This window comes from Solanum tuberosum, unplaced genomic scaffold, assembly GCF_000226075.1.
Source record: "Solanum tuberosum cultivar DM 1-3 516 R44 unplaced genomic scaffold, SolTub_3.0 scf00047, whole genome shotgun sequence".
NCBI classification, from domain to species: domain Eukaryota; kingdom Viridiplantae; phylum Streptophyta; class Magnoliopsida; order Solanales; family Solanaceae; genus Solanum; species Solanum tuberosum.
The window spans coordinates 2,037,408-2,053,976 of NW_006238973.1; the positions used below are offsets into that span (position 1 = coordinate 2,037,408).

At 30.9% G+C, this 16,569-nt stretch overlaps 2 protein-coding genes and 1 pseudogene across 2 annotated transcripts; 1 reads left to right on the forward strand and 2 right to left on the reverse strand.

Annotated features, from left to right (window-relative positions):
• Nucleotides 1-2,443: 2,443 nt before the first annotated feature.
• On the reverse strand, nucleotides 2,444-7,080 carry LOC102589184 (G-type lectin S-receptor-like serine/threonine-protein kinase At1g11410). The gene is made up of 7 exons (XM_015307052.1): nucleotides 5,948-7,080; nucleotides 5,236-5,409; nucleotides 4,795-4,952; nucleotides 3,896-4,106; nucleotides 3,343-3,580; nucleotides 2,957-3,107; nucleotides 2,444-2,874 (listed from the first exon to the last, which is right to left on the reverse strand). Exons 1-7 carry the CDS (start codon nucleotides 6,933-6,935, stop codon nucleotides 2,674-2,676), a joined length of 2,121 nt encoding a protein of 706 aa, XP_015162538.1. The 5' UTR covers nucleotides 6,936-7,080; the 3' UTR covers nucleotides 2,444-2,673.
• Nucleotides 7,081-9,186: 2,106 nt separating this feature from the next.
• Nucleotides 9,187-11,576, reverse strand: LOC102599450 (chitotriosidase-1-like). Its single transcript, XM_006343622.2, has 3 exons — nucleotides 11,083-11,576; nucleotides 9,857-10,495; nucleotides 9,187-9,342 (listed from the first exon to the last, which is right to left on the reverse strand). The coding sequence occupies exons 1-3, from the start codon at nucleotides 11,531-11,533 to the stop codon at nucleotides 9,302-9,304; spliced, it is 1,131 nt and encodes a 376-aa protein (XP_006343684.1). The 5' UTR covers nucleotides 11,534-11,576; the 3' UTR covers nucleotides 9,187-9,301.
• A 3,929-nt stretch (nucleotides 11,577-15,505) lies between these two features.
• LOC102589510 (cysteine-rich receptor-like protein kinase 10) overlaps nucleotides 15,506-16,569 on the forward strand; it is a 3,786-nt pseudogene continuing 2,722 nt past the window's right edge.

A 16,569-nucleotide genomic window follows, 5' to 3' on the forward strand; every position in this document is an offset into this window, starting at 1 on the left:
TTGACTGATTCTTAAAATTAAATCGTGATAATTGACAACATAAAATTGTTCAAAAATGTTGTATGTGGGTAGTCTTATTGTGCCTTGAATAGCGTCAAAGAAAGTACAGGTTTGTGATAAAAAAAACTTATTCTTTTATCCACACAAACAATCGCTTCAAAAATTTCGTTATTAGCCCCAAAACATACCATTTATGTTATTGGGCCCGTGCATAGCACGGGCAACAAAATCTAGTATATATATATATATCACTTAAATCAATAAGATCAAACTGAGGGGCGAAGTTAGGTAGGATCGAGGGGGTGTGAAGCTTGTTATTTTTTATGTGTATATTATAGATGTATATTGTGTATTGTGTTTCGATTAATTTGGTTGTTATTATTATTTCTTTTTTTAAGATGTTATACTTCTTTTGTTATAGGAGATGTTATACTATTTTTTATGTCATTATTATTTTCTATTTTTTAAAAATTAAGGTTTGATGCACTTAAATTGAAGATCTTTTTAAAAGAGTTTCTCTACCTCCTTGAGGTAATGGTAAATACTACGCACACTCTAACCTTCTGTAGACTCCACTTAATGGGATTTCACAGACTATATTTTTCTCTTTGTTATTGTCTATATAGTAGATGTTGATTATTTCAATGTATGTTTTAAAAAAAAAAAAGAAATATAATTTAATATTTAAACTAGTTAATTAAGGTATAAAGTTCTAAAATATAATTAATAATTTATGTATATTTATGCCGTACTCGTAAGCTAATAGATTTGTTATCTTTGGATTACGCGGTGATCGGAAGGTCACTTGTTGAAATAACTTCTGATAGAATATAGGATAAAACTGTGTGTAATAAATTCTTCGATCCTTTTCGTGAACCCATACATATATATGGGAGCTTGTTGAAGGTCAAGAAGGAGAACTGCAAATCTTATGAGACATATAAAGGATGAATATGAATCGTAAGTTTTAACTTTATACTATATTTTTTACTATCTTGTGTAGTTTCTATATATATATATATATCATGGTGTGTGGGCTAGATTGTGCGTATCTCAACTAATTTCATAAGATACTGGCCACTTTTCACCAGCAACATAGTAACTCTATTTCAATGGCGGAGCCAGAACTTCGACTAAGAGGTGTCAAAATATAAAGAAGTTAAGGAGTGCCAATATGTAATATATATACATAAACTTTTTTTTTTACTCTAGCTATAATTTTCCGACGAAGGGGCGTCGATCGACACCCCTCAACTACTACATGTGGTTCCGCCACTGTGACTATCCACTCAGGTTAGCTTCAAAATTTGTTTGTTCAAGGGTAGGATGTGAAGGTTTGTGTATGTACACAAACATTGTCCTTATCATTGTGAGATATAGAAGATATTTTCAGAAGACCCTCGATTTAAAAGGAAAGTATTCGACACAAGATTGTAACTAAAGAGACAATAAAAAAATAAGATACAAAACAAATACAACGACTGATAGTAATATACATCAAAGAATAAAAAATTAATGAGGCTAGCTCATTCCCTCTCCCACTTACATAAAATGGGACAGAAAAAGTAAATAACCTTTACACTATCAAGTCACCAATAAATATGGCAAGGTGATCACTGTCCAAAAATAACTGAAATTCATAGTCTCAAAAGTAAGACAAACAACCTACTAATCAAATTAAAATAAATTAATATGATAAAAAATTCTTTACACTATCAATGTATATCATCACGCAACCAATAGTGTAATTGTTGCATTGTCAACGTCTATTTTCCCCATTTTAGAATATTATCAACTTGATCTTCATCTTCTCTACATGTAGAAAATGCAGGCCTCTTAGGGGAATTCATAACTAAATTTTAAATATTCTTGAACATAGATGAAATTTCCAACATTGTAGGCCTATCCAATGGATTTTTTTCGACACAAATCTAGATTAATTAATGTAAGGTCGAAATATTTAATTTTGACTACGAATTCGGATATCACCACAAAAACAACCTGAATATTCTACTAGGAAATACTTTCTTTTTAATAGATTTACACGACATAAATCTAGATTAATTAATGTGAGGTCGAAATATTTAATTTTGATTACTAATTCGGATATCACAACAAAAACAACATATTCAGGTGTAATTCTATAACTGGAGTATGGGCCTTGGGAGAGTAGGATATACACAAACTTTACGTCTACCTTTTGTGGGGTGGGGTAGAAAAATTGTTTCTGATAGACCCTTGACTCAAAAGATGAATTTGGATCTAGATTAAATAAAAATTTACATAATAAAAAAAAAAATACAAGTCGATGTAACTAATGATTCATATAATATTTATAAATTAGAAGTTTGAAAATATATTGTCAAAGAAAAAAAAAATTGACTCCTCAAATAGTAACACCTTCGTGTAAAATGAGACAGGAGGAATAGATAAATGATCTTTACACTTCAAATCACCAATAAATATGATTAGGTAGTAAACGTCTATAAATAATTGGGATTTGTAATTTTGAAAATAAGACAAATTACCTGCTAATCAGATTAAATCAATCGCAAAGAGTAGCATATCATCTTGCAACCAATTGTGTAATTGTTGCATTGTCAATGTCTAATTCCCCATTTGGAATATTGCCAACTTGATCTTCATACTTGTCTTGTAGAAAATGCAGGCCTCTTAGGGGAATTCATAACTAAATTTTTCAATATTTTTTAACATAGATGAAATTTCCAACATTGTAGGCCTATCCAATGGATTTTTTTGGACACATAATAATGCAATTTGCATGCATTTCAATAGTTTACAAGAATGTGTTGTATCATCAAGTGATTGATCCATAAATTCCATGCCTTCACCATCTTTAAACATCTCAAATGCCTGTATTATTATTTTAATATTAATTACTGGTATGTATAAATTAAATATCAATAATATATCTGAATTTATATTCACAACTCACATAATCAAGAAGGTCTAAATTGTCATCTGGACCATAGTAACAAGTATTCTTTTTCCCACTTATGATTTGAAGAAGAAGTACTCCAAAACTGAAAACATCAGATTTTGTTGAATATCTGCCTTCAATTGCATATTCAGGTGGAATATAACCCCTACAACACATTACAAATTAAATAAATATATACATAAAAATTAAGATTCGAGCTGTGGAATCAGTCACTGATGCCACATGCTAGTTTCAGGATAAACTGCTTACATCACACCCTTTAATGTGTCAACCCTTTCTTAAACCCTACGTGAACATGATGTGTTTCGTGCACCGGTTATTTTTCTTTAATCAATATATATAAATAAATTTAATTCCAAAAAATTATGTATAATACTTACTTTGTTCCAACTATTCTGTTGGTATTTGCTTCAATTGCATCTTTCTTGAAAATTCTTGCCATTCCAAAGTCAGAAATCTTTGGTTTCATTTGTAAGTCCAATAGAATATTGCTGGCTTTTATATCCCTATGGATAATTGTTAATCTTGAATATTCTTGGAGGTATAATAGCCCTTGAATAATCCCTTCAATTATTTGCACTCTTTTTTCCCAATTTAGAACCAATCTTCTCACTTGATCTACAAGTGGAAATACAAATCAAGTTGATCAAAAAACATATAGATACAAATTGTAATTAGTATATATTAAGCTATATAGATAATCGGAGTTTGATCTCATGTGCTTGTGAATTAAAGAAAAAAGGAGGTCAATCAAATAGCCACATATTCTATATATTATCATCGAAAAATAGTTAATTGTTTAACAAATTTTCAGACACTGATTATTTTTCAATAAATACATAGCCCATACGATAATGTAAAAATATTTTTACGATGTATATAAATTAAACTCAATATAACATGTGAAAAAAAGAAGGGAAAAGAATGACTTACTATAAATGTAGTAATCCAAGCTCTTGTTGGGCATATATTCATAAATCAACATTTTTTCTTCATTTTCAATGCAAAATCCCACAACTTTTACAAGATTTATATGTTGTAATTTTGCAGTAAGAATTACTTCATTTTCAAATTCTTCAAATCCTTGAGATGAAGTCTTTGATAGCCTTTTCACTGCTATTTCTCTCCCATTTCTCAAGTTTCCCTATATGGATTAATTAAGAAATGCTTGATTTAAAAAATAAAATAAAATTGGTACATGTATATAAAAGATAATTTGGAAATCATAAAGTAAAGAAAAAGGAAAACTGCAAGTAAAAATGATATTTAAAAGCTATTAATCAAACTATATAGTTAGCTTAATTTTCACTTTTTAATTAAACTTAGAAAAAGTAATATTATATGGCAATTTGATTAGTTGCTTTCATGAGACTTTAGTGTGAAATGAAAGAGTTGACTATGGTGTACATGTTGTTAGTGTAACGTGACAAGTTGGCTAGGATTCTTTAGCTGTTAATTAGAACATCTCGGGTTTAAGTCATGAAAATAAGAAAATATCTGATATGAAGTATTTTTTTTTTCTTTTAATAAGTCTTTTGTAATGTGAATAGAAATAACCAAATATCTAGTGGAAGAAAACCATGAACCGGCTCAACTCGATTTGGACTAATAATAACCTATTTGACTAAACTTTCGCCCGAGAACTACTTATTTTGAATGTGTTTTTTGTCATAAGTGTTTTTGTGAGGAGTTACCAATTTGTTTTGACTAATTATTTTGAAATGCCACATTTACAAATATTAGAACAATACTTTGTGCTTGGTCAATATTTCAAAAATGCTTTCGAAAAAACTTATCATTTTTTTCTAAAATGAAACAAAATGTTGATGTACCTTGTAAACAGGTCCATATCCACCTCTTCCAAGCTCATTTTCAACTGAAAAATTATTTGTAGCTTCCTTCATCTCATCAAAAGTGAATATTTGCAATGTCCTAGTTTCTTCATCTCCTTTTTCTTCATTATTGTTGCTTCCAATTTTGTTCCTTGGCACTTAAAAAAAAAAGGAAAGAATAATTTTAGAAATTTGTAATGATAGAAAAATGTGAATATCTTTTTTAACGAACTAATAAGGAAATAGTGACACATAAATAAAACAGAGAACAACAATAACATATCCAATGTAGACAATGTAGGATGTACACTGATTTTACCATACCCTTACCGTTACGAGGTAGAGGAGACTGTTTCTGATACACCCTTAGCTCAAAAGAAAGATATATATAGACGAACGATTGTGAATAAATAAAGAGAGAATAACAATTTAAAGAATTACCTCGAAATTTAAGTATTTTTCTCCTTCGAAGACACCATAGTGTAAAGATAAGCAACAACAACATCAATAGAGATACCATTGGAATCAAAATGAGAATCAGTCGATTGAGTGTTTTCTTCTTCTGCATACTAGCTGATTGATCAATAGCTCCCACTTCTTGTATATCTTTAACTTCTAACAATGAAAAAAAAAACACAAATTGTTTAGACATTGGCCTTATCGGATCGAGGTTAATTCAGATTAGTCGGATAAGTGAATTTCTTGTTAAAGAAAATAAGGATTTTAGGTCAAACATTCAACCTTAAAGCTAGTTCATGAGGTAAGAGTCGCCCAAAATTCATATAAATAGAGTAAGTCACCCATTCACAAAATCAATGTGGGAATTCTAACACCCCTCGCACGCCCAAGCCTGCCAAATGTAGGGCAAACAACAAACTACGTTGACCCAACATTGAGACAAGTCTAACTCTGATATCATAATAAGAAATGGACGTTGAGTCTGACTTAACTCAAAAGTTAGCTCATGAGGTTAGAAGCAGATCCAAGATTTAAAGTTAGGTTCTTACAATGACCTCAAGTTAATAATTAACTAACTAGGTTCACAGTCAATTATGTATACACTAAATGAAGTACGTTCTTAGTATATTGTACTCTAGATTCGCCTCAACATGAGATAAGAATTGCGTAAAATCATATAAAGAGAAGAAATTACCTAATGCAGCAGCCTGAGAAAGAATAGAGGTATAGTCATATGAGACTTGCCATACCACATATCCCTTCAAATTCTTCTCTTTTGCATAAGAAACTTTGGTTTTCACTGCCTCAACATCATCAAAACCAACCCAAGTTGTACCAATAGAGACATAATTCATCACATAAGTTGAATTATACGTTGAATTTTTAGCGCGATATTTTATCATGTCTCTCTTGATACTATTGAATTCCAATATACCATTTGTACTCGCGAATGGCTCCTTTTCACCTTCAGTACCATACAGAGGATCTTTTGGCCCTGGCCCTGTTCCCTCCGCGCCAATTTGGTTATTTTTTGGACTAACCAATGTCCATACAAAGCCCAAAAATGGCAATCCTAACACAATTTTTTCACTAGGGAAACCAGATTTGATCCAAACGTTAATCCCATAATCAGTGTTCAAAGTATCATTTGTTGAATCACCATACAAGGCTGCAGCAGGGGATGTGTAATTTATTGTCTCTGGATCATAGTAATCAAATGCAAAAACATGTATCCAATCCAAGTTTTTCCTCATTGACTCAATTGGAAAACTCAAATCTTGAATAAATGGTGTGTATTGACTTGCCATGGTCAAAATAAGTCGCGTTTTTTTCGACTTCTTTGACTCTAGATCAATAGCTACTCTCCAATCATCCAAAAGGGTAGCCACATTCGACATGTCTTGCAATGAAGTAGGCCACATCCAGCAGAAATCAAGTCCATCAAAGCCATAAAATCGCGCGACTTCAATAGATGAGTCAATAAAATATTTTCTTGTAGGGAAGTATGTGCTTGACATTAATAGGTACATCTTTGATCCATAAGAAGATTGATCATTTCCACCTATTGATAAAATTGTCTTGACTGACGGAATTTTCATTTTGACAGTGTTATTGAAGTTTCTAAGTTGCTCATCATTTGATGTTGTGACAATCAAGTAATCTGTTAATGAGTTGAATGCCATTTCAGCATAGCCATATATGATGTGTGTGTAAAGAGATGAATTTATGCTTTGGATATTGGAAGGATTTGTTGCGTCATATTGCCAATAACCAGCTTTTATCCATGTTTGATCTAATGCTATTGATTTGTGTAGTTGAAATTGGAGAATTGTGTGTAACAATAGAAAAATAGCAATGTTTTTGAATGCCATAGAATGAAGTACATCAACTCATTAAAGAGGCATTTAACTTATATATATTGAGGATAGTGGTGAAGGTACATAATATTCCTAATCAAAGGTCTCGAGTTTTCAGATTCGGAAAATGATTTTTTTTTTTTTGATAAGGAGCGATTTCCCCTTCTATGGTCTTTCGTGTGAGAATGCGAATTAGTTGACCACCAAGGGCTAGTGAAGGACAAACCTACTCTAGTCAGAAGTCTCATATTTAAATACTGAAACAATGAAAAAAATATTTTGATAGAAAGTATTTTTCGATTTAAATTCGGACTAGTCAGACTTCAATGTTGATATATTAGGACACAAAATAAATTGATCTTTGACAATGTGAGTAGTTTTATATTATACTATCTCAATATAATTTAACTTATTACACTTAATACATTAATTATTTCCTAGTGGAGGAACCACATGCCATGAAGGGTCATGAAGTTATACAATACAAGAATTTCTGATTATGCTAATATTTTTGCAGAGAGGCGAATTTAGGATATAACCTCTTTAAATTTCTTAGAACTAAATTCGTTGAACTTTAAAAATCATGGTTCAAATTTAATATTTATTAAATTTTTAATATAATTTCAACATTAGCATACATTATATTTAATTAAACTCGTATTTATTTTCTTGTAAATTTCTCTAATGATAGATATTTACATCATGACTTGGAAAAACAATGAACGACTTGCAAAACTAATTAAAGTCGTCCTTGCATGCTGGATTTTTTTCTGCTTCTCAATCTTATTAAGTTTCCGATCCTACTTCAGATTCTCTTTCAATCGTGGAAACAAGCTCCTTCCTGTTTATGGTTGTTACGTATTGTTTCATAATGTATTATATCATTGTATTATATTATGTTGTATGATATCGTATTGTATTGTTCTAATGAATACAGTGTTTGGATAGATTATATCGTTCTCCATCGTTACATAATGTCACATATCAATAATTTGAATGATAAGCCTACAAGAAAAGTAGGATACGTGGTAGAGAGCGGATATTCGTAAGTCGTAGACGTTTTATTTTATTTTATTATTTTCATTGATAGCCACTTTAGTCAAATTTTTAATTTAATTTTCTTATATTAATTAAATTTCACGTACAGGCAACAACGCATGCTACGGTAAGTCAACAGAGAGTAGTTGACTTTAAATGTTGACTGAGTAAAGTCAACTACAATATTTTTATAATTCTGGAAAATAAGTAAAAAGAATCAAAGAAAATCATAGACAGCTATTGGAAATCAAAGTCTTGTGCAATTTTCAGCAATATACAACTTTGCTTTTAACATTTGTTCACATATAGGTAGGGATAGAGGTGAAGATGAGGTGTGTTGAATGGTGAAGACTGATCGAGGATGATATAATATTGAATGTGAAATGTCACTTGTGGAACTTGTTTTTTAACATGCTAGAAGTTAGAACTCTATCGTTTTGGACTTTTACCTATATTTTCTGATGAAATTATTTCGTGTTTTAACTATTAAAATTTTTTTTTGTCCAAGTATTATAATTTCTATTTTAAAAAGAAACTATTTTTCAATTACATTTCAAATAATAGCTAAACTTTCATTATTGTGACCACTTTTGGGTACGTAGAGATGATTTGGTACACCAAATCTTAATTTACATGATGTTATAAACCTTTTAATCTATGTTAGGGGTGATGATATTGAGATGATAAGGCGGTGATTGGTGGAAATGACTGACTGTAATAATTATAAGATATTCGACGATAGCATGCATTGATGTAGATGGTTAGTGCCGGTTATTGTACATTCATGACTAGTAATACTGATTGCATTTAAATTGTGGTGACTTGTGACAATAATACGTTGTTTCAATGACAATTGTGGTGATGACTGATGAGTGGGAAGTTAGTGATCGTGATTAAGACAAAAATTAATATGTATCAGGTGTTACACCAAACTAATGAATACATAATAATTGTTTGGACATATATAACTATTGCACAATCATAAATATTAATTAATATCTATTTTTATTTTATTAAATTACTTATAATTTTTATAAACTAAAACATCCAATATGATACATGGATTTATTTATTTTATACGTCATGGTTCACATATTTTGTCACTTTATTATAAGTAGTACTACGTGACAAATTAAACACAATTACATATTCCATCATTTCACAGCTTGAGGTGATGCTCCCCATGTTTGTGAAGCTGCAAGAATTAAAAGTAGTAGAAGATTAGAAAAAATAATTAAGAATATAAAGCAAATGAAATTAATCTTGGAAGTCAATAATCTAATAATTCAAAAATTCCTTTTGTTGTCCAAATAAAACAAACGATTTCAGGTAATGTGTTACTACAACATTTTAAATTAGGAAACAAAAAAATAAATTTATTCTATACTCAAAAAGTTTCAATATATATTATGGTATTTTAGGACAAGCGAACTTTTATAACATTAATGATATCTAAAATTTCACAAAATTATCAATGAAAATTAATTTTTATTATTAAGTACAAAAAAAGAAAAATTAAAGAAAATATGGGGAAACTTCTATTTTTCAAAACGGTGGATAATCGAAGAAAAGAAAAAAGAAAAACTACTAATATACTTGAGTGTATACCCAAAAACACTATAAAAAAGGGGGTAAAAAGCTCCTACAATTTTTTTTACTACTACAAAATACTTAAATATTTCTTTCAACGATGAAGAAAAATTACTAACCTGTTTTAGAAAGTCCCCAATTTTGGTCTGCTGCCACGTGCCACGCAAAGTAACCACGCAATCCTCTACCTTTAACATAAGTAACCTTATTTCTAACGGTTTGAGTATCGTCATAACTAATCCAAGTATTACCAGAATAACAATAATCTCCAACGATCGTTGCATTATACACTGTTGTGGCACGATTCTGTACTATATAATTCCTGATTTGAATATAAGTCATCGATCCATCATCGATCGAACCAGCACTCGATTTACCATTTGCAGGAGCCCTAAGTCCATGATTATTCGCATTTACCAATTGCCAAGCATAGCCATAAAATGGAATTCCAAGAACCAACTTTTGTGCTGCAACACCTGCTTGAATCCATGAAGCAGTCCCATCACTACCGCTCACGTGGCTCACGGGGTCGAATAATTGTGCATGTGAATTGGTTTGTGATGGTGACCAGTTCGGTCCGTAGAAGTCATATGACATGACATTGAGCCAATCTAAGTTTCGAGCCACAGATTGAACTGGATAGTTCAAACCATTGACTCGGGGTGTGTTGGAAACAGCCGATGTGAGAAATAGTGATGCCCTACCAGAATTTCTTGCCTCTGTGTTGATGGCAGCACGAAATTCGTCTAAAAGAGTACCTATTTAAGACAATTAAAGAAATTACAAATGTGTTTCATCGGACGATGCTCACACAATCATTATTTCATATGGAGATCATTAATAGGTGGAGTTAGGTTTTGAATTCAAATTTCGTCTAAACCAATGACAAAGGAAGCATATAATGTTCAACCGAACTCAATATTTTATACAAATGAGTATGTGTGTGTGAGAAAGAGACATAGTATGCTAAAGAACGACAAAAGCCCCACGTTGGTGGTTAATGAGATGAGTGGACTCGGGCAATCCTCTTTCCTTTGAGCTAGCTTTTGGGGTGTGAGTTAGGTACGAGACCTAATTTCACAAAGTGTACTAAAAACACACCCAAAATTGACCAACGAAAAACAAATGATCGTTTTTACAAAAAAAAAAAAAATCAATCGAGACACTAAAATCTAAAAAAACATAAAAATCTACCAATACGGTCAATTTATTATTTAAAATAAATGAAAAATAATTTTCAAAAATCATTCAACATAATTTACACATATAATTAAATTCCCCGACCCCACCTCATCCCAAAATAACAAACATATTAGTAAAATGATGACCACACAATTTAACGTACCTAAATTTGTCATGTCTATAGTTGATTCAGGATATTCCCAATCAAGATCAAGTCCATGAAATCCCAATTGTCTAGCCAATTGTATTGATGAATCAATAAAACTTTTTCTTGAATTTGGTGTTCTTGCCATGACTCCATAAGCTGTTCTATTAGCTCTCCCTCCACCTATGGACAACAAAGTTTTAACCGACGGATTCTTTCCTGTAACTGTGCTCGTAAATTGCTTGAACGAATCTTGATCTTCTGGTGATATGAATAATTGATTCGATTGGGGGTTAAGGTTTGCGAACGCACAAAATAGATGTGTGAAAAGAGTTGAATCAATGTTGTTTAAGGATAATCCACTATCCCTAAACCAATACCCTCCTTTAACAACATTATTTTGGCCATTAGAGAAAATTAATTGTTGGAGGAAGAAAAATAAAAAGAAAAGTTTGATGGAATTAGCCATTAAATTGAAGGTTAATTTGGATGATATTTATTTGATTTGTGACTTTGAGTATATGAACGTATATATAGGTTTCAAGAATTGAGTTAATTAAAAGATTATTTAATTACTGTCTACCGGCGGCTTTTAAGTTTTAACTAACATGTAAGTACAAAGTGATTGAATTTTCATGCTTCTAAAAATAGAATCGTCAACATTTTGCTTATGTATTATAAGCAAATGTTTGAATATGTCGTTTGCAAATTGTTTCGAAATTATTTTTTATCATTAATCTTTTTTGAAATAATTATTTAGTAAATAAGTTCTTTTTGCTTTTTGCAACTTGTGAATTTTTTAGATCACGATCTAAAGTTCATTTTTGAGCAAATTAAAAAAATTATGAGAAAATGTTAGATCGATCTAAAAGTTTGAATTTTATTAGAACATTAGACGACTATTTAATATTTTGTTTGTAAGGTGAAAAATGTATGAGAAAACATAGTTGGATTCGAATCTAATCCGATTCGGAAGGGTAATTCCTTAAAGGCATAACATTTGAAAGTAGGAACAAAATCCAAATTAGATGGGGTTGCACTAGGGATCGATCAGTTCTTAGATTGTTTTTATTGGGTCAATAATTCAAGGAAATAGAAAAATTAACGCTAATGTCACACATTGTATTGGAGCTAGTGGATGAAATATAGGCTCATGTTCGATGTCCTAAACGAATTAAATGAAAGTTTTAGCGTGGTTAATTAGATAAACTATGTTGTACGAGGCAAAATCTTAGTCAGTCAAAAATTTACTCATCCAAAAGATGGAAATAACGAAAAGGAGAATGCTTAGATGGATGTGTAGATATACTAGTATAGATGTGTTTAAGAGTGAGGATATACATGATAAGTTGAGAGTGATCTCCATAGTAGACAAGATGTGGATAGCGAGGTTGAAAACGTACACATGAAAAGGAGTTAAACGTCCCAATGAAGAGGTGTGAGAGGTGGACAATGATATATAGGCCCAAGAATAGGTAGAGGTAGACGAGGAAGAATTGGAGAGAGATAATTAGATAGGATATGACATGTACCTAAATAGATTAAAGTTTAACGAATGATAAAGTTAGCCTATTTTCAAATAATACATAAATAAAACTTGACCATTCCAATTAAAAGAATTTGGTCTTTTGATGGATTCTTGAAAAATGATCATATGTGGTGACTAGCGTTATCTATTTTGTCTACGTTATGATAGAAATTAAATTTGAATAGTTTCTTGTGAAAATAGGTTATCTTGGTGAGTTATTTAAATTTGGTAATTGTTGACTTTTTGAGGGTTATATAGATAATAATAGAGGAAACTACATATTAGGAATCAATTAACTAATCTTTGACTAAATCTAACAACAGCCACATGTAATTAATTTTGTTTTGATGATGATGAAAAATATGTGTTATATGTACGGCAATTTACAAAGTTTATTCATTCTTGTTGCTGATTGTATTACTTTATTAACTAAAAAAAATCTCTATGTAACTCATACTCCTCATCTCATTTTATACAAATTAAATATATTTGACTATGTAAGGGGGAAGGGCTATTCAGATGTTTGAGAGGATGATGATGCAATTTTACCAAAAAGTGTATTGAGATCGGTTCAGTCCATTGATTGTATGTTCTATCATCCAATACTACTAGTTTTAATATACACATTTTTATAGTGCTAACTTTTTTGTTTTAGGAATTTTCAATATGAAAGACTTGAAAAATTTGAAAGAATAAAGCAAAATATATGAATAAAATTAATTAAAACACCAAAAGTGCTGTCAATAACACCTTAAAGAGGTATTGTCCAATTTAACAAAAAAAAAAAAAAAAAAAAAGATATAAATTTAAATATCTAACCTCACTTAGAGAGATGCACCCAAATCATCATTGTATTATATGATACTTCGAATTTGGATTCACACATCTATATTTAGATAATTTTTTAGAAATATAACACTACTATATATATATAATCTCATAAGAAAAATTTAGACTCATGTAAACTCGAGGAATCCCTTGATATGCCCTGATATGAAGCTTAAGAAATGTAGAAAGACTTGTAATATATTATTAAAAAGTCGATTTTGAGAAAATCAAAGATGATTGCCGCATTTTTTGTATAATTTCTAAATACGTAAACTTTATTATCAACAAAATTAAATATTTTATGTCTGAATTCACATTAATTTAACCTGCATTCTCCAAATTAAACCACACAAATTAAATCAAAAGGAATATGGTGTATACACATAAATAATATATACATATATTATGCATTTATCGATTATTTTATTTTGTATGAATTTTTCCTCTTTTTTTTTCTTCTTTTTAAAAGTGTAAAGAAATGTCCTGAACAAATGGGCTGGAGTCTTAGAGTGAGCCCAATTAGGTTGATAGAAGTTTTTAAGGCCCATCAGTAATGGGCTTAGGTAAGTGCCATATAATACCTAAAGTCTGAACCTATTTCGATTCAAATACTTAGTGAAATCTTTGAATTTCATCTTAAACTGTTGATTTTTTTAGCTAGTTAGATAACCGTGTTGTTCGGGTAAGCTTTCGTGGCACTATGACAAATTATTGTTTTTGTTGTGATTTGAACCTGAACCTAAGACGTCATGATTCTCATACCATTTTATTGGATCACAATATGTGGTTGGTCACTAAAGATAATTTTTGGTGTAGTGGTATGTTATTGTTGTTGTTTAATTAGCTTTGGGAAAGCATTTTCACCTCACAAATGTGAATTGAAGTATGATGAATGTGGAATCATGAATGATAACTGTGATAAAATTGTTTCTAATTAATGCTCCAAGCGCAAAAATAGAAGTATAATCGTATATAAGCAGTGTATAATCTGTGTACACCGACAAAGAAAAGGAAACATTGAATCAAACCAACTATGTATCTTAAGATCCCTAATTTTAGTGCATTCGGTATTTATACCAAATCAACAAATGTAAGACATATGTATTGCGTTCAAATAATTATCACTTAACCATGATTTGATTTTAACTGTCAAGGTTAAAATTTTAACCAAGCTCATCTAGTTGATCAAGGATGGGTGGAGGGTAGACAAGTATGAAAATTCTTTTGAACCACAATTGAATCTTGTGTACAAGCTATGGCCTACAAACCCAACTTTTGGGGCAGTGGCATAGAAGTCAAGAGGATCTTTACATGCAAGGATGCTACACTTGTCAAAACATAATATGACTTTCACAAGATTTTATCACAAAGCACTTACCAAGAAGTTCATAGGGGTGGAAATTTTAGACAGGTGTATCGAAAATAACTTGTCTATCTTTCTAAAGTTCCTATTTTATAAGATTATACTCTTCAGACTTCATTCATAAGATTATACTGGGTATATTGTTATTGTTGGTTTTGAAATTATATAGCTTCTTGGTATCAAGAATTATTGTATGTACAACTATAGTGGAGGGAATCAAGATTTTCATTAACGGAATTAAAATATAAAGAAGTAAATACACGGAAATATCCAAGGATGATGCATTTATAAATGTGAACATGACTAGAACAAATATCCAAAATTTATATTAACTTTCCAAATTGCACCAGGACTCCAGGAGTAGTTTCTATGAAAGTAACCAAACATACTTTTCATCACAAACGACAGATTGACCAATTCAATTTTTACAAGCAAAGGTGTTGGGCAAATCAACAATATAGTTTTGAGACTTTTACCAATAAGTATATTACTCCCTTCGTCCCAATTTATGTGATGTTGTTTGATTTTGAAAAAAATATTTTTGAAACTTGTGGTCTAAACAAGTCATAGATGTTATGTGGATATAAATCATGTTAGAGATAAAAAGAATATTTTAAAGTTAAATTGTTAGTAAATATAAAAATAGACAAATCAACAATATAGTATTGAGAACTTTGCCAAAAAGTTTATTACATGATTGAAAATTAAGCCATGTAGTACAAAAGACTATTGCTTGATATCAAGAAATCTTAAGCATCTCAATTCGATTTTCACTAGTCTTAGACGACCTTCTGTTCAAGTACCCCTCTTATACTCAAGCCTCATCAGAGCGTATTTTAAGGAATTCTAAAGGACTCTTTCCTATTGCACAAAAAGATCGAACTATTCTCTACAAAACTCTTCAACGGATCCTCTTTTTTTGAACTAGTAGATCGCCTTTTACTTCTAAATGTCTTCGAAAAGGCTATTCTCCTTCTTCTTTCTACTACTTGTTCTTCCTTTTTCGAGTTCTTCAGATACAACATCTTGGATAAAATCCGGGTTCTGGTATGCTGGCAGTGAGTTTCCAACATCTGAAATTCCTACTATGTACACACATCTTTATGCTGCCTTTGCACATATCAACACTTCGAATTTCGAGGTTTTCATAAATAACTCTGATGAACCATATATCTCAACCTTTACCAAAACTGTGAAACAAAATAATCCATCAGTTATAACACTTCTATCCATATGGGGAGGAAGTGATGAATCCCCTGACTTCTTCGCGATGACCAGTGAATTTTCGCGTAGAAAATCATTCATCACAAGTTCAATAAAAACTGCTCGACTATATGGATTTCAAGGGCTTGATCTTAATGGTGTCTACCCAAATACAGCTGCAAACATGACTAATATGAGAACATTCATTGAAGAGTGGCGAACAACGATTAATTCTGAGTCCAACAATTCATTGATCTTAACTATGGGAGCATACTATTCACCAATGCTAGATCAATCGATGAAATATCCAGTAGAAACAATTGTTAGAAACTTCGATTGGGTTCATCTCAGATCATATGACTATTATTTGCCTTCAAAAAACAACGTTACACGAGCACATTCAGCTTTATATGATCCATCAAGCACGCGAAATACAGATTATGGTATAAAGGAATGGATCAAGAATGGCTTACCAGCCAATAAAATTGTTATAGGCTTAGCATACCATGGTTATGCGTGGACACTTGTGAATCCAAATCATAACATGGTAGGCTCACCTGCAAGAGGTCCAGCAATAACAAGC